We start from the raw sequence: 17,839 nt of genomic DNA, 5'->3' as shown, positions 1-17,839 counted from the left end.
CTTTGAGACTACCGAGTGGAGTATATTTGAACATTTGGCGCTGCAAGAATTCACTGACACTATACTCTCATACATTAAAACATACAGGCAATGTAATAGTGAATAAGCGCATCAGAGTTTACAGTAATCATAAACCCTGGATGTCAGCAGAGGTACAATCACTTCTGAGAGCCCGAAACTCCACCTTCAAGGCAGGAAACGAAGACAAATACAATGAAGCCAGGGCAAACTTGAGAAGAGGCATTAAGGCAGCTAAACAGAAATACAAACAAAAGGTATAGAAGTATCTAGAAGATAATAACTCAAGACAGGTGTGGCAGGGGCTGCAACAACTAACCAACTATAAGGGCAATACGAAAAAAATAGCGAATGCTAAATCCCTGCTAGTAGAGGAGCTAAATAGCTTCTTCACCTGCTTTGATGTCAAAAAATCAGTCTCTGTAGCTCCAGCCCAAAGGCCCTCTGACCTCCAGCCACTCACCCTGGTTGAACATCAAGTGAGAGTTGAGCTGAAGGCTGCAAATCCCAACAAAGCTGCAGGTCCAGACGGGGTATTGGGGAAAGTGGTAAAAACCTGTGCTAACCAATTAACAGGGGTCCTGACAAGGATTTTTAACCTCTCCCTGCAACAGGGCTAGAGTCCCATCACGCTTGATAGCAGCCACAATTATCCCAGTTCCAAAGAAAGCAGCCATAAAAAGCTTGAATGACTATAGACCCATTGCACTGACGTCTATAGTGATGAAGTGCTTTGAGAGACTGGTCCTACCTCAGATCCCGTCTTCCACCAAATTTTGATCAACACCAGTTTGCTTATAGAAGCAACAGGTCGACAGGGGAAGCCATCAGAACTGCTCTACATATTGCACTGAGCCACCTTGAGAAATCTGAGAATTATGTCAGAACGCTTTTTATAGACTATAGCTCGGCCTTTAACACTATCTTGCCAGGAATTCTCATTGAAAAGTTGACTGACCTGGATTTCCCTCCCCTCACTTGTGAATGGATCAAAGACTTTCTGACGGATCGTCCACAAACAGTAAGGGTTGGGTCCTTTACATCTTCTACGCTGAAGCTCAGCATAGGCTCCCCTCATGGCTGTGTGATCAGCCCATACCTGTACTCGCTGTATACATATGACTGCATATCATCTGATCCATCCAACATCATAATAAAGTTTGCAGACGACACAACAGTGTTGGGTCTCATAACTGGAGTGGACGAATCAGCATACAAGAAAGAAGTCCAGAAGGTATCCGCATGGTGCTCAAGAAACAACTTACATCTAAATACTAGTAAGACAAAGGAGATGGGCTAGATTTCCGGAAGCACAGAGAGGAACCTGCCCCTCTGTATATCGAGGAGGGCTGTGTGGTGAGGGTTTCCTCTTTTAAATTCTTGGGAGTGCTTAATGGTCAAGATCTCACCTGGAAAAAACAACACATCTCTGGTGATGGAAAGGCCCAACAGAGACTTCATTTCCTTAGAGTCCTGCAAAAAAATCAGGTGGAACAACGGCTGATGACCTCTTTCTATCGGTCCACCATAAAAAGTGTCCTCACATATTGTATCACAGTATGGTATGCTGGTTTAACAGCTGTGGACAGGAAGGCACTACAGAGAGTGATCAATTCGGCACAAGAAACCATTGGTTGCCCTCTGACACCAATGGATGACATCGCCAGATCTCGCTGGTTTAGCAGAGTAAGGAAGATACTCAGAGATGATTCACACTCTGGTCAGTGTCTCTTTGCACTTCTACCATCAGGCAGAAGAGATCAAAGTATAGCCAGCCAAACAAACAGGTTTAAAGATAGTTTCTATCATTGGGCTGTGAGACTTTTAAATACAACCATAATCACTCCATGCACAGGGTAGGTTTTTTTTTCTTTTTTTTTTCTTTTTTCATTTCTGTTATAATTTTGCACCAGTGAGGTTAAAACCAATTTCGTTGTATTTAAGTACAATGACAATAAAGATTATACTTATACTTATTCTTGCTGAAGTTGTCCTCCTGTTCTTTAAGAACTGTTAATTCTTAGAACTATTATTATTAATTGATAAATAGAAAATAGAAAAAAAACAGCATTTTCAGAATTGTCAGACACAGGATCAATGGTTCCCTTGAATATGCACCTCTGCCTTTCAATTTTTGCAATAGTAAACTACTTAGCTAGAATTGTTAAATGACACAACCAACTTCAGAAGCATTTATGAAACATCTTCGAATAAATCTGCATCTTTTCTTTTTCATCAATTTAACTTGAAGCCTATAGTTATTTGTACTATATAATGATCTAAAAGCACAATAGATAGAAATACAAATTTAGAAATATATATGGTATATAAACACATAATAGAAATAATGGTGCATTATTTATTGCTTAATTAGGCTAATGGTTTAAACTCCATAACTTGTTAACATTTTCAATCCCTTTTATATTTTATTACATACATTATTATAGAAAAAGAGCAGAGTAATTAGGTGAAGAGTATCCAGAAGTTTCAGCTGATAGAAAATGCAGCGATGCAGACAATTATGTGTGCTCCTAGAACAGCACGTGTTACTATTTCTATTCTGCAAGCTGCACTGATTGTCAGTTTGCTTCTGAGTCCAATTCCAGGTGCTGGATTTGACCTTTAAAGCTCTTTATGGCATGGGATAGACTAGCTGAGGAAATGCTTCTCACCAGTTACATCAGCCAACCCCATTAGATCTGCTATAAAAAGTATGCTGCAGGTATCAGACAGGAACCTACAAGCAATGAGCACAGGCACCCCCTCAGGGCCGTGTGCTCTCTCCATTGCTCTTTTCCCTCTATACCAATGACTGAACCTCAAGGGAACCCTCAGTTAAAGTTCTGAAGTTTTTAGATGATACAACGGTCAGTGGCTTCATTTCAGACGGTCATGAGGCTGCATATAGATGGGAGGTTGAACAACTAGCTCTGTGATCCAGATGAATACACTTATTCATCTGGAGCTTAGTACACTTCAAACTGTAGTGATGAGAGGGAATTTACCCTTTTACTCTACTATCTCTTACGATATTTGACAACACGTTATCAGCAGTAGAGTCCTTCAAATTTTGGGGTTCTATAATCTCCCAGAACTTGAAATGAACACTTAACATTTGAACTATCATTAAAAAGGCACAACAAAGAATGTTCTTCCTGCATCAACACAGGAAATTCAGACTGCCCCAAGAGCTGTTGATACAGTTTTATAGAGGAATTATTGAGTTTGTCATATGTACTTCTATAACTGCCTGGTTTGGTACAGGAACCAAACAGGACAGGTACAGACTCCAATGGATAATTAAGACTGCACAAAGAATAATTGCAACCAGCCTGCCTTCCATAGAAGACTTGTACATTGTGTGGGCCAGAAGGCAGCTAAGAAGATATCTGCAGATTGCTCACATTATGGACATATTATTTCAAATCCTCCCTTCAGGACGGAGATACAGAGCAGTGCAAGCCAAAACAACTAGACAGAGACAATTTTCCCCTTGGACCATCACTCTGCTGATCACCTAATTCTCAGATTGATATGTAATGTCTATGTATATTTACACATGTAGTATGACTGTATTATTGTTGTTGTTGTTATCTTTGTCTTTTTTACTATGCCCGTTTGGTGTTATTATTATTGTTGTTGTTTGTCACACAATCAACCAGATGTTCATACTGGATTTAGCATTTTGTCTACCTATTGAGTCATTTCCAAGGATCTGGGATAGGCAGATGCGTATGTTTGATGGTGTTACAGATATAGCCACAGGATGTAAGCTGCCTTTTGTGTGTGCAATCACACTTGGGCAGATAAAGTGTTTTGTTTGTCCTGCCCTGCCCTATTCTATTCATCCCAAGCATGCTTTCTTAGCTATGCAACCCACCATATTCTCTTACTACCACTACCACCACCGCCACCCATTAGATTAGCTTTCAATCCTTTTGATATACCAAAAGACTATCAGAATCTGGTTATATTATCATGCCTGGGACTCCCAGGGAACAAAGACATGTTTAAATAGCTTCATGACTATTTTTATCTTCTCTATCTGTAGTTTCATATGTGATTTTATCCATTTGCTGTGCTCTGTTCAGAGTGGTCTTCAGGGAGAGGGCAAAAATCTAAGTTTGATTAATAAACAAATAAGATACTTCTATGCACCAATTGATATTTAAGAACTAGTGCATAGACCTAAAAATGTTTCAACAAAATAAACTGGAAATATATAGTAATTTAAAACAGAGTAATACAGTTTTAGTCAATCATAAAGATAATAAATAAAACTCTTGCCCTTTTCCTTGGTGTAAATATCATCACAGATATGCAGATCCAAATGAGAAATTTCTAGATGATAAGATGTTTCCTTAACATCAAAATCATTGAATAGTCTTTCAATTGCATCATTTTCATCAGAAGCTGCTGAAGACTGTTGAGTTTTCATCTCCTGAGAATTGTATGCTGGCATGGAACTCTGAAACAATTTAAGCACAAATAAACTTCACTGAAACATGCTTTTATATTAAAAATACTTTCAAATGGAATATAAATTATATTTTAATCTTCAAAGTTATTTGGCAGTTATTGCTACTAAACTGAATGACAAGAGTGACACTGCTGAAATGTAGCAGTTTAACAGATTTTTTCCCCAAAGTAGTATTCAAAATGTTTCTAGAATTTATTTTATTTATTAAATTTATTCAATTTGGGCACCTGACTCCAGTCAACTCTAGACAACTCAAAATATAACTACAATAAAATACAATATGAATAATGAATACAAAATAAATTAAGAACAAGAAAAATAAAAATAAATAACAAGATGGCAGTCTAGTCAATAAGTCTCTGCCACCTAATGCAATTAAGTTATGAAGAGATTCAAAGCAGAAAATAATACTAAAATATGCAAAACTAATTTAATTCTAACTTTGTTCCCTATGATACACTAGTTATTACACTCTCTATTCTAATAATAAACGTTCATAACAACTGGTTCTTCTCTCTTAGAGGAAAAAGATTACACAGCAAACTAAGAAAATATTTTAACCCTTGTTATGTTATTTCTTAAATAATTCAAACTGATGCTACCAATTTCGAGGGGAAAAAACCCCCTAATGTTTGAAATCCTATAGAAGCACATACTGTAGAGTTTTCTAAACAAATTTATATCAATAATATTAAGTCACAAAATATCTGATTAACTTACCTGCATAGGTTCAGAAGCAAGGCTTTTTCTCTGTTCAGCTGATTTCTCTATTGCTTCACTAAGAGATTTAGCATATTGTACCATAGCTTTCAACTGGGAATCAGTCAAAACCCACAATAAATCATCCAGTATTAAAATTAGTTTGGATGCCACCACATTGCAATCTTTTAACTGTCAAAAGAAAAAATGTCAATTTTAAATATTGTTGATATATATATCCCAGTTAAATACTAACAACTATATTATAGCAATAATATTTTTCCCAGTTGCAAAGCAGGCCCACAATTTATAAATTTCTATTTGCTACCAACTGACCTGTTATCTTGCCACTATTTATAAAAAAGGTAATTAACAGCAAAGTTTGAAATGTAGATTTACAGGTGGCTTTTACGTATATGTTGGATTGACAAAATCAGGAATGAGGAGGTGACAAGCCGCCTGGGATAGGCAAGGGAAATCATCAAAAACATAAAAAAGCAAAAGTTAGAATATTTTGGACATGTAATGGGACACCCAGAAAAATACGGCATCCAGTTCATATTCGGCCCGGTCTACCCAGTGTGAAGAGGAAAGATCAGGCCAGCATAGCTTCAGCCTGGTCTACCCAATATTAAGAAGAAACATGCCAGCAGTTTGGGGAGTGCCGTCAAGCTGGCCATATCCACCCAGTTGGCCACACCCACCCAGTCAACCAAGCTTCCCCGACACCCCCTCCCCGAGATCAACCACAGCCCTGACACGGCCCTCAATGAAATTGAGTTTGACACCCCTGATCTATAGACTCCTTCCCAAGGAACCTGGATAGGCAGATATTATTTGATGTGTTAAAGGTATCATAGCAGGATGTAAGTTGTTCCAAGTAAAGCTGCTTTTGCAATTGACTAATGGTGATTTTGTCAATGCTGATGATGTTTAAGTGTTTAAGTTATTCTGGATTGCACCCAAGATATCTATTGCTATTGTACTATCTTTTACCACAGTTGTTTCACTTCTATTTACAGGTCTCATAGTTTGTTATCTTCTCCAGTTCTTTCTCTTCTGTTCTGCTGTCTCCAGGTGCTGCCACATCTCCTATCCAGACTTTTTTTGTTTTTCTTATCAACAATTTTTAAATCTGGGGTGTTATGTGACCTGTTTATTTGAATGCTAAAGTCCCAGAGCAATTTAGCTTCTTCATTTTCTTATGTCTTTCTTTATTTTATGGTCATGCCAGTTCTTGCTTGCAGGCAAATTATATTTCTTACAGATCTTCCATTGTTACTACTTTGTCATGCAGTTGTTTGTAGTCAGCCTGTGTGATCTTCTTGCAACAGCTAAGTGATCCACCGTTTCTTCAGTTTCTTTGCAGGCATTGGCATTTGCTGATGTCTTCTCAATTCTGGCTTTTGCATATATTTGTTCTTAAGGTTTGGTCTCGTACAGCCAGACTTAGCCTTCCCTCTTTTTTCAACTTTCTTGCTCTTAGCCATTGCCAGGTTATTATCTGCTTCCCCTGTTATATTTTTAAAGTACTGGCAAAGTAATGCTTTGTCTTCCCATGGCTCCATTCTGTTCTTCATTTGGGCCTTCTTGTAGGGCATCTTACTCACTAGGCTTTCCTTGAATACTAGCTTCAATACATCTCCTTCACTATCCTTTAGATATTCTTCCAATGCCATTTTTCCTTCTTCAACCATCTTACATCTTATTTACTTGTAACACTCAACACTCACCCACTTTCCTTGGTAAGTAGAGTCTTTCAACATCAATGTGTGGATGTAGGGCATGATTCATTGACACTATTTTTCTGGTTTTCCTATCCCGGGCCTTTAGTTCTGCTTCAGTCCATGCCACTATTTCAGCCTAATGTACCTAATGACTGGAATTGCCCAGGTGTTGATTGCCTTGTTGGTATTTCCTCTACTAAGTTTTGAGTATCATCCTCACTCTCTTGATGTATTCATTTCTAACCCTTCTAACCTTCTGGTCTTCATTTGGTCTTTCTTGTAGGCTAATTTGGTCTCTCCAGTAATCCGCAAGCTTATTATTGGTAGGGGTAGTTGTCACACAGTCATCCAGATGTACAGACTCGTTTGGCATTTTGTCTGCCTATTGAGTCCTTCCCAAGGGCCTGGGATAGGCACATGTGGATGTTTGATGATGTTAGTGGTATCATCTGCAGGATGTAAACTGTTCTGAGTAAAGCTGCCTTCTGCTATTGACTGATGGTAAATTTGTCAATGCCGATGGTGTTCAAATGGTGCTCCAGTTGTCTGGGAATTACACCCATATGATTATTGGTAGTGCCTTTGCTTTTTTTTTTTTACCATAGTTGTTTTATTTCGATCTGCAGGCCTTTGTATTTTGTTATCTTCTCCAGTTGTTCCTCTTCTATGTGTGTGCCAGGTCTTGCTACATTCACTATCCAGCCTGTTTTTGCCTTTCTTATTGATAATTGTTAAGTCTTGGATGTTATATGGAAGATACTTGTCTGTTTCAAGTCTAAATTATTATTTATTCTATCCCAACAAGTGGGAGGTTCACAGGTGTTTTCTTTAAGAATTAGTTTGTCCATTTTGGAACAGTTTTTACAAAAAAAATGTTTCATCCAGAAATAAAATAGTATTCCTTACTTATCTCTCCTTTATAATCAATTAACAAAATGAAACATGCGTATAGGAATGTACTGAATAAATATACAATAGGTAAAATATAAAATTTAGGCTATGCCATAATCTAATTTAAATGGCATTAATAGCCTTGCCCAACAGATGTCAAATGGTCAAAGCAGGGATGATGAATGGTGAACTGGGTTTGTCCCCAATTTCTTTATAGAAGGAACTAGCTTCTTGTACTGAAGACATTTTTTAAAAAAATAAGGCCAACTTTTGAACACGTCAACTGAGCGAGTTTCTTCTATTTCATCAAAAGGAAAAGATGTGCTTTCCCTGTGGCAGACCTGCCTTATGGGATAGCATTCCAGGTGGGTTCGACTCTATTAGTTTTTTGTAAGGCTCTGAAGACTTGACTATTTTCCAAGGTGTTCAGGTCAGGTTAAGCACTGTTATAGACCTGATTTTAGAATCGGAACATATCATTTACCTTTTGCATCATGGATCATGCCATTCTATGAGGTGGATGTCCATATAAAATTAGCTAAGTAAATAAATACCAATGGGTATGGTGCTTCAAAGAGACTTGATTGAGGGCAGATCAGAGATCCAACATAGTATCTGAATAGAGGGATGGGGACTACCAAACAGAACCTTGGAAATGAAAAAAGAAGCAAGATTCTCACTGCTTTTCTCTCCAATACTCATTATGAGAAAAGGAGATTTTAAAATCTACTTCTAGACTAAACTGAAAGTTAAAAATGTCCTTTATAGCAACAAGCAAAGGGTTTCACCAAGTTTTTCAAAATATCCTTGTGAACAAGGGGAATAAATGTGGAGAAGTGGATTCAGAGAATTTGCAGCTTTTTATACAACATATTTGGAAAGGGTCAAAGAGTTAAGCATGAGGAAGCAGTACAGTTAAGTAGTTAAAAAGGCCAATATAATTGTGTGTGTCATATAAACAGAAAAATAGCATACAGATCCAGGAAATAACAGTTGCACTGTACTCTGCACTAGGCTGACTGTCATTGGGAGTATTTTATTCAGTTTTATATAGGTACCTTAAAAGAGAAAAACTAGTGAAATTTTCAGAGAAGAGTTACTATAATAATATGAAACTGGAAATCTGCCACAGAATGTTCAGTGGATTTCCACATTGACCAGAAATAAGACTTGTTAGGTCCCTTCTAACTAATATATTATATTACTAGATAACATTTTATCCACTGCTATCAAAATGCTCATAAATCAAATTAACATATTTGTGCTAATTATTAACATTATTTTATTTGAATAAACTAATCAAACTGATTTCAACTCAGTTGAGAATTACCCTTCTTTTAAGTATGATTCTAATTTTAGACTGGTTGGTAATCAGACGAACTGGAGCACTCATGATTTCATGCTGAGAGCTTTGGATTGCATCGGCTTCTATTCTGATCATCTGCCAGTTGATTTCTTTAAATGTCAATACCTATAATAAAACATACATACTTTAATTAAACATTAAGTAGCGTTTGTCTAGGTTTATGCATGTGTGTGTGTTTGTCTATGTATAAAGCAGGCATAGCTGCTTCTCTTTTTGATTCCAAAAGACTGGCAACTCAAATTTAGTTTAAATTTGTTAATTTTAATTCATTAAGATTAAAATCTCAAATTTGTTATTTATAACTAAAAAAAAAATCACATCCCAAATCAAGTCAACAAAAAGCAAGTTTAAGAATGTAATGTGTAGGTTTGTGTATTTTGACTTTTGGATTTATTTTGTAATAATTTAACGGTTATTATTATTATTTTTCTTTTATGTTGTGGGTTGCCAAGAGACTATGCATGATTATGGCACGGTACAATAGACACATACTACAGTAATATTTTTTTATTTGAAACTGTGTGTGATAGATCTTTGAACATCAATTAATAATTCACATATATGTACATATGACAAAGCAAAAGGAATCTACACCCTTTTTTTCTATTTAGATCTTACCTAAGTGAACCATGTTTGTAATCTTTGAAGTCAGTGAGCATGAATGTTACTCTCTTGTAATATTCTTGTAACTGAAATAATTCCAACACTTAACATCAAATTTTGTTCAACAATGAGAGACTTGTCCAACCAGTATTTAAAACCATCTTAGCGATTATCACAAATTGTGGTAATGAATTTCACAGGTTAATTATATACCAAGTGAATAAATATTTTCTTTAATCTTTATAAATCTTCTTCCAAACAATTTCATTAGCTAATCTTGATCTGTTGTACTAATGTACATTGGCAGTTTTACTTTCAGTCTTTTTCACAAAAATTCCTAATACCTCTTTTGACTTTTTCACAGTCACCGAGTCACCATTTTCACTAAATTATCCTCTATGACCCAAATTTTATTCTTGGTTAGTTTCAGACAATTCTGATTCTATCAATCTATATGTGAAATTTGCACCAAAATGAATCATTTTATGCTTACTAAAGTTTAAAGAAATTGTTCTAAAACTCTTCATAATCACTTTTAATTTAATTAAGATGAATAATATGATCTGCAAACATGCAAACTCATATCAAAATATGGTAAATGACAACTAATTTAAATGAATTCAAGTCTTCAGTGTGAGGTAATTACACTGTATGGTGCTGAAGGGATCATAAAAGATCATGAAACCATCACACAAGGAACGGTCTTTATTATAGTATAGACTAATGAAATCATTAAAGCTGTCCACATTTCTTGCTTTGCCATCTTTACCAAAAATAAAATAAAATAAAAACAACTGCTATGACTCATTGGTTGAGTTGGGTGGGCTATAGAAATTGGATGGATGGATGGATGGATGGATGGGATGGATAAATACATTTTCAGTTTCTTTCTCAGCTTTCCTCTTTTTCTGGAATGTGTAATTATTTTGAAAGTCCCCCCTCCCAACAGCTGGCTCATTTCTTCCCTATTCTCAAGGTCAGCTCTTATATTCCTTCACACTAGCAGAAGAAATCATAGAACTACTCTCATTAATCTTTGGGAATTCCTTTAGAACTGATGAGGTTCCAGAAAATTGGGAAAAAAAACAGGTGTCATCACTAAATGTGAAGGAAGAGAATGTAGGAAACTACAGATCTGTCAGTTTGATATCTATAGTAAGAAACATCCTTGAATAACTTGTTGAGCAGACTATTTGTAGGTAGGTAAGCTGCATTTAGCAGGAACCAACATGTGTTTGTCACAAACAAATCATGCCAGATTAACCATATCTCCTTTGACAGAATTATTAGCTTAGAAGATCACAGGAATAACAGAGATTTAGTATACCCAGACCTTAGCAAAGCCTTAAGTGTAATCCTTCAATATTTTCTTCTTAATAAATGATAAAATTTGGGCTAAAAGGTACCACTGATACATGAACTCACAATCAGCTGAACAACTGCACCCAAAGAGTGTTCATTATTGGCTTCATTTGAGCTTGAAAGGAAGTATTGAATGAACTATGCAAAACAAACAGTCTCGGTCACGGGAGAGCTCAGAGAACACCAATAACTCCACAGATCATGGGAAGTAATAATTCATTCTACACTGTTCTAGTCAAAGGTTATTGGATGTACTGTGTTCAGTTCTGGGCATCACAATTCAGAAAGTACAATGCCATACTCAAGCACAGTCAGAAGAGGTATAGGAAGATGATAAGGGGTTTGAAACCAAGCCCTGTGAGACTGATCTGGGTCTATTTAACGTGTAGAAAATGTAACTGAGGGAGAAACAGGGAGCAGGTTTATTTGCTATTGTCCCAGAAAGCAGAATGAGTTTGTAAAAACTGCAAGAAAATAAGTTCAGACCAGACATTATCATACAGGAGTTTGATGTTTGATCATGCAGACTGACAAATAAAGTAGTGAATTTTCTTTCACTAAAGTTTTCAAACAGAGATTGAATGATTATTTTCAAAAGATGCTATAGTGTATTCTGCAATGAGCAGTAGCTTGGATCAGATGACCTCTAAGGTGCCTACCAATTTTTTAAAATCTATGATTACAAGGTCATATATCTGAAAATTGCAATTCCAGATGTTTACGCTTACTTTTCTTCAATAAAATAATTTATGTCAGGATTTAAATGTATAGTATGTTCCCACAGTGGCAACAAAAGTAATAATGTGCTGCTGACATAGCCTTTGACCCTTATCAAGAAAATTGGCCCATCCTTTTAAAGATTATTTTATCAAAAGCAGAAATCAAAGTTGCAAAGCAATCCAGTAATTTCCAGCGTACCCTGGATTTCCAACAATGCTTCTGGAACTCACATATTTGCCAGAGAATCTTAGAAAATAAAATAGTGAATTCTGATAAATCAGGATAACCAATATTTGAGGGTTTAGGAGCTGCATATCAGCCTCCTCACCTTCTGAAAACCTAGAATTTGTATATTTAAGAGTATTTGTAACTCATCCTAAACAAAATACTGGGCATGCACCTGAACAAAAATGGCAGCACAAAACTTCAAATGGACACCTCACCTAATCAGAGCTAAAATGACACAGCAGTATCACTGGAAGTCGAATGGCTCAATTTTTTTCATCCCATTTTTAAAAAAATGGAAATGTTAAGGATGAAGATAGGAAATAGTTTGAAACATTCCAGGAATAGGTTGTTCCCATTTTCTCCTTTAAAACTATTTAGAACTTGAAACATTTTTTATTTTATTTTTTTGCATTTTGGCCTTGTGATCAAAGTTTCTTATCGAGGACTGCATTTAGTTTCTTTGATGAATGGTTTTACCACCACAATGACTTTCTAGGAGTATCCCTAATCTGCTCCAAATCTAAATGAGCCCACTGACTCCAAAAGTTTGGGTTCCTGAATTTGGTGCAAGATTCATTCTTCACGTTTACTATTTTCTCCAGAATACCAACAGATTTCCCTAAATGCCATCCATGGAGAATACTATATGTAGAATTTAAATGCTCTACAATCCTGATTTCTATGACACTGAGATTTATTTTTACAACGTATTTTGTTTCCTACATACTTGTCGAGGCCCATTAAAGGCTTTCACAAGCATAATTTCCCAAGCAACGAATTTCATAAACCAATAAATGATAGTCCTCTCTTGAATCAGGAATTTGAATAGCATAATTATACTGTAACTGCATCAGAACTTTTTTCACAAATTGCAAATGGCATGAGATAACTGAATTAGTAGCAAGTGTATGATTCAAAGCTGTGCTCATATATAAATGGTAGCAACTGAGTTAAAATGGTTAGCCACTACAAAATAATTTTAATATCAAAATAACCAGTCTTGGTTAGACTCACAAACTAAGAAGGGCTGTAAGAGAGGTCATCAGGAATACTAGGGTTATAGGCTAACTGGCAAATCCTAAAAAAATCCCAGAAGTCAATTATGATAATGTACAGCTGCTAAACAAAACTATAAAGACATTATTTAAATGCTAGTATTTATATAATACTAAACAAAGAAAGTGGATTATGCTACAATTATTTTTCTATCTGTGAAATAGATATGTGAAAAATAAAGTCTCATTGTACAAGAGGGGAAGAAGAAAAATAAAATTTACCTCTCCACGTGATAGTTGTAATCGAGTAAATCTTAGATCATCGTGTTCCCACTTTGCATTCACACTATATATTCTCAACTGAGAAAGTTCAAATGAAGCATTAAAAGCTTTTGCTCCAATTCTGATTATAATGGAGTTTACAGAAACAGATATGCCTTCTACAACTTTCTCAGCAAAACCATATTCGCTGTCAAAATAAAATGCAGGGATTTAAATTAGACTTTAGTGTATATGAATGAAACATTTAGCAATTGGTCAAAATGAAGACAATATATGTACTGGTGTAGATAAGAGTTCAGATCCTCACAAAATCCAGAACAGATTCAAGATTGCTAAAGAATCAAATTCAAAGGAGTCCAGTAACTAAAATAATGAATTGCATTTTCTTGTGTTTCATGGAAGTACAATAATACAATACAATATAATACAATAGCAGAGTTGGAAGGGAACCCTATACCATGGAAGGGAACCCTATACCATTTCAGACAAATGGCTATCCAACATCTTCTTAAAACTTTCAGCGTTGGGGCATTCACAACTTCTGGAGGCAAGCTGTTCCACTGGTTGATTGTTCTAACTGTCAGGAAATTTCTCGTCAGTCCTAAGTTGCTTCTCTCCTTGATTAGTTTCCACCCATTGCTTCTTGTTCTACCCTCAGGTGCCTGGGGAAATAGTTTGACTCCCTCTTCTTTGTGGCAACCCCTGAGATATTGGAACACTGCTATCATGTCTCCCCTAGGCCTTCTTTCTATAAAACTAGACATACCCAGTTCCTGCAACCATTCTTCATATGTTTTAGTCTCCAGTCCCCTAATCATCTTTGTTGCTCTTCTCTGCACTCTTTCTAGAGTCTCCACATCTTTTCTACATTGTGGTGACCAAAACTGAATGCAGTATTCCAAGTGTGGCCTTACCAAGGCATTATAAAGTAGTATTAACACTTCACGTGATCTTGATTCTATCCCTCTATTTATGTAGCCTAGAACTGTGTTGGCTTTTTTGGCAGCTGCTGCACACTGCTGGCTCATATTTAAATGGTTGTCCACGGCTATTGCTTAGAATGATCTAAATGATCTCTGATAGGTTGCTACAAGTTCCCATTTGAAAACGTCCAACAATAAGACAGTTACTAGGATCAGGCATCCCTTTAGTTTAAAAACAAAAGGATGCTTGGGAATATATAGGCCTATTCACATACCATATGTCTGCCATCCTTAAAGCAACAGTGTTTTTCCCCAATTACACATGGCTATATTAATAGCTGCTGAGTGAACTAAGAAAAATATATGCTTGGTTCAAGGAATGCAGACAGGTGTTACATGCATATTATTAAGCTCTCTGCTGCACCTTTCCCCTTAGATCTGTAGAACACTACTAGTCTATTTCTGCTTTGAACAGATTATTCCATCGGTTAAGATCTTACTATAAGGAAATTCCTCATAATATTCGGCCTGAGTCTTTCAATTCCAGTCTTAGTTTGGTTTTATTCCTCTCTAAAGTGGTACCTGGGTACTTATCATTAATTGGTTTCAAGAAGTGTGATAAGTACTAAAAACTACAAGTACCAAACAAACCATGTGAATTAATATGTGATCCTTTGTTTCACCTGGAAAGGGTAGAAATTAACAAGACAGCCAACAGCGACAAGTTCTAGCTTGTGTGCCAAGTAGCAAACAAATGACAAGTGCTGGGATAAACTTTTTGCATCAAAATGAGTTGATTACCAAATTCTATGAGTTTTAAAGCAGTCAGATACTAAGGTATGACTTTATTTCAGAGAATAAATCTGTCTTCTCTTGCATGGAACAGTCTTTTAGTTATTTGTAGACCACTATCATATCCCCTGGGCCCCCAGTCTTCTCTTTCACAAACTAAACATACCCAGTCCCTTCAGTCATTCTATACAGATTGGTTTTCAAATACCTTATGGTCCTGATAGCTAGTACAAACATTTACTATTCTCAGAGGACAACAATATCTTCACACTGGAGATTTCTTCATGTGTAGCAATCACATCAAGAACACTTACAATTGCATGTATGATCTGTTTTTTTATCTTTTCTTAGTTAATTTTGATGCAGCCTTTTTCAAAGGCATAATCAACTTTTTCTATTTTAATGACCAAATGCTATTATAATATTTAAATTATAACTAGTTTGTTTCTCATACATATTGTATACATTAGACCTTAATCACTTAAATGGTTAATAATATTTTACCTTTGTCCTGATGCAGTTGCTATAGGTGATGGTCCATTAGGGGCACGGGGTTCATCACATGTACTCATTTCCATTATTACTTTATCCAATGACTGAGAAATACGGGGGGGGGGGGGAATAACAATTTAATTGTTTTGATTTTTTAATCAATTTACCTAATCTATTTATGTATAATGGCTGGGTAAAGTTTATATCATAAAACTATAGCAGGTTGTCAAGAAAAATGTAATACTGTACCTAATAGATTTTAAGAAAAAAACCTAATTATAGCAATTTTTCAACTTGGTTATCATGATCATGCAAATTTTATACAATAGTATGCCCATCTATAATAGTAACATGCTAGGTTTTTAATAATTGTATGTAAACTAACTTCAGTTAAATTAATTCTGTTAAAGAAATGCTCAATAGCCACAGTTGAAATATGTTTCAAACTGCATTCCATGCATGTCATCTATGCAGCCAATGCCATACAGAATGGAAACATTAAAACACACAATGGTTCTCTGGGTCCTGTTATATTATCACTTATAATAATTTATTTCTGATAGCAATACCAGGTACAAAGTTTGTCTTCTAAAAATACATAAAATATATAAGATACATAAAATGGTAATTCCATGAACCAAAATAGTGTTGTATTGTTCATCTTAACTAAAGCCTAATTCAGCATATAGCCATTGAGAGTCTGTCATAACATATACTTTAAGGCGACTAAGTATAGTCAAACTCTTCATCAATCTGGCAGCTATACTGTGGTAAGACTACATTAAGCTACTCTAATTTTTAAGAAAGAATATTGCAATAGGCAATATCTAGGAATTTATCAGACTACAGTTTAAAAAGACCCTCCCCAAACAAATATAACAAAGGCAACAGTAAAAATATTGGGTTTCTGTCGTGATGGACTCTTGTGACGAGCCGAATGACAGATGATGGAAGCAGTTAGCTTCCTCCCATAATTGGGGCTTACCAGGGGTTGTAAAAAATCTAATTATATATATATATATTATATATATTATATATATATATATATAATCAACACATACACACTTCCCCCCATATATACATACACACTCTAACAATTTGTAAATATGTATCAAACCAAAAGTAGTATTTAAAACCATTTATTAATGCCTTTAACCAATTATGTTTTACTTTCGTCTCAGCAACAGAAAATTTAGCTACTGCATGCATTAATAAGTGATTTTAAATACTAAAGGAGAAGCTTCATGTAAAATTGATCTGGCCTCCCACATGCAAAGTCAGTAGGGAAACCAGCAGGGAAGGCTACAAATTGCTGTGTAAGTTTCCTCAGCCTGCACACCCTCCCCAGACCTCTTTGCATTTATGCCAAACTAGACACTCACATATTCTTTGTGTACACTTCATTACTCTCCCTCACACAGTCACACACTCTTACATCCCTATGCGTCTTTCCTGAACCTTGCTGTGCCAGTCTTACACCCTCATCCAACCTGTTGCACTTTCTCCCACTCAGCAGCAGCCACTTACCTTGCCAGCCTGCTTGTAAGACACTGGGATTTGCAATTTCTTGCCAGCTTCCCCACTGAATTGGTTGTGGAATGTCAACAGGAAGTTGCCCCATCTAATACTGTGGGATTCACTAAATGGTGGCAACTGCAATTGCATTACCATCACTAAGCAATGTAGCTGCACTTTACAACCATATCACTTACTGAGAGAAATTCCAGTCCCAATCATGGTTGTATGTTAAAGACTATCTGTACTGCTGCTATTCAGCTATTTTGACCACAATTCCCTTCTTAGTGTAATTATACAGGCAATCCCTGATTTACAACAGTAATTGAGTAACTGTCCCTTGCTACAGGGACAATGTAACAAAGCTTGTAGGGCGTCTGCAAAGGTGTGAGGGAGATGTGAAAAGGCTTACAGAGGGTGCACGAGAATGTGCAAGCATGCAGAGGATGTGGGGGAGATACAAGAAGGGTTGGGAAGAGGGCACACGGGTGCATGACGGTGTGTGAAGTTGCGAGAGAAGCAGGGTAAAGTTGTCTATGTGTGTATGCAAGCAAGGTATAGCAAGATCTGAGGAGGTGCGCATGGGTAGAAAGGGGTGCATGTATGAGGATGCAAGAGAGGCATGGCAAGGCACAAGTGGCCAGTGTAGCATGAAAGGAGAGACTGGGTGAGAGTGCGTGGGTGGGGGACATTAACCTCATCGACTTTACAATCTTCCCTATTGGCTTCAACATTACCTTTCTGGA

General features: G+C 36.3%; 1 protein-coding gene across 1 annotated transcript in view; it reads right to left on the bottom strand.

Annotated features, from left to right (window-relative positions):
* UHRF1BP1L (UHRF1 binding protein 1 like) overlaps positions 1-17,839 on the bottom strand; it is a 71,812-nt gene that overhangs the window by 40,549 nt on the left and 13,424 nt on the right. The window contains 5 exon segments of the mRNA XM_032220674.1: positions 4,306-4,486; positions 5,219-5,389; positions 9,146-9,286; positions 13,372-13,558; positions 15,591-15,682. Of these exon segments, the coding sequence (XP_032076565.1) occupies positions 4,306-4,486; positions 5,219-5,389; positions 9,146-9,286; positions 13,372-13,558; positions 15,591-15,682 (772 nt within the window).

The sequence above is a fragment of the Thamnophis elegans genome, chromosome 7 (genome assembly GCF_009769535.1).
Source record: "Thamnophis elegans isolate rThaEle1 chromosome 7, rThaEle1.pri, whole genome shotgun sequence".
Taxonomy (NCBI): Eukaryota; Metazoa; Chordata; class Lepidosauria; order Squamata; family Colubridae; genus Thamnophis; species Thamnophis elegans.
The sequence above is the reverse complement of the archived record's forward strand: the minus strand, read 5'-3'. Positions and strand labels throughout refer to the sequence as shown.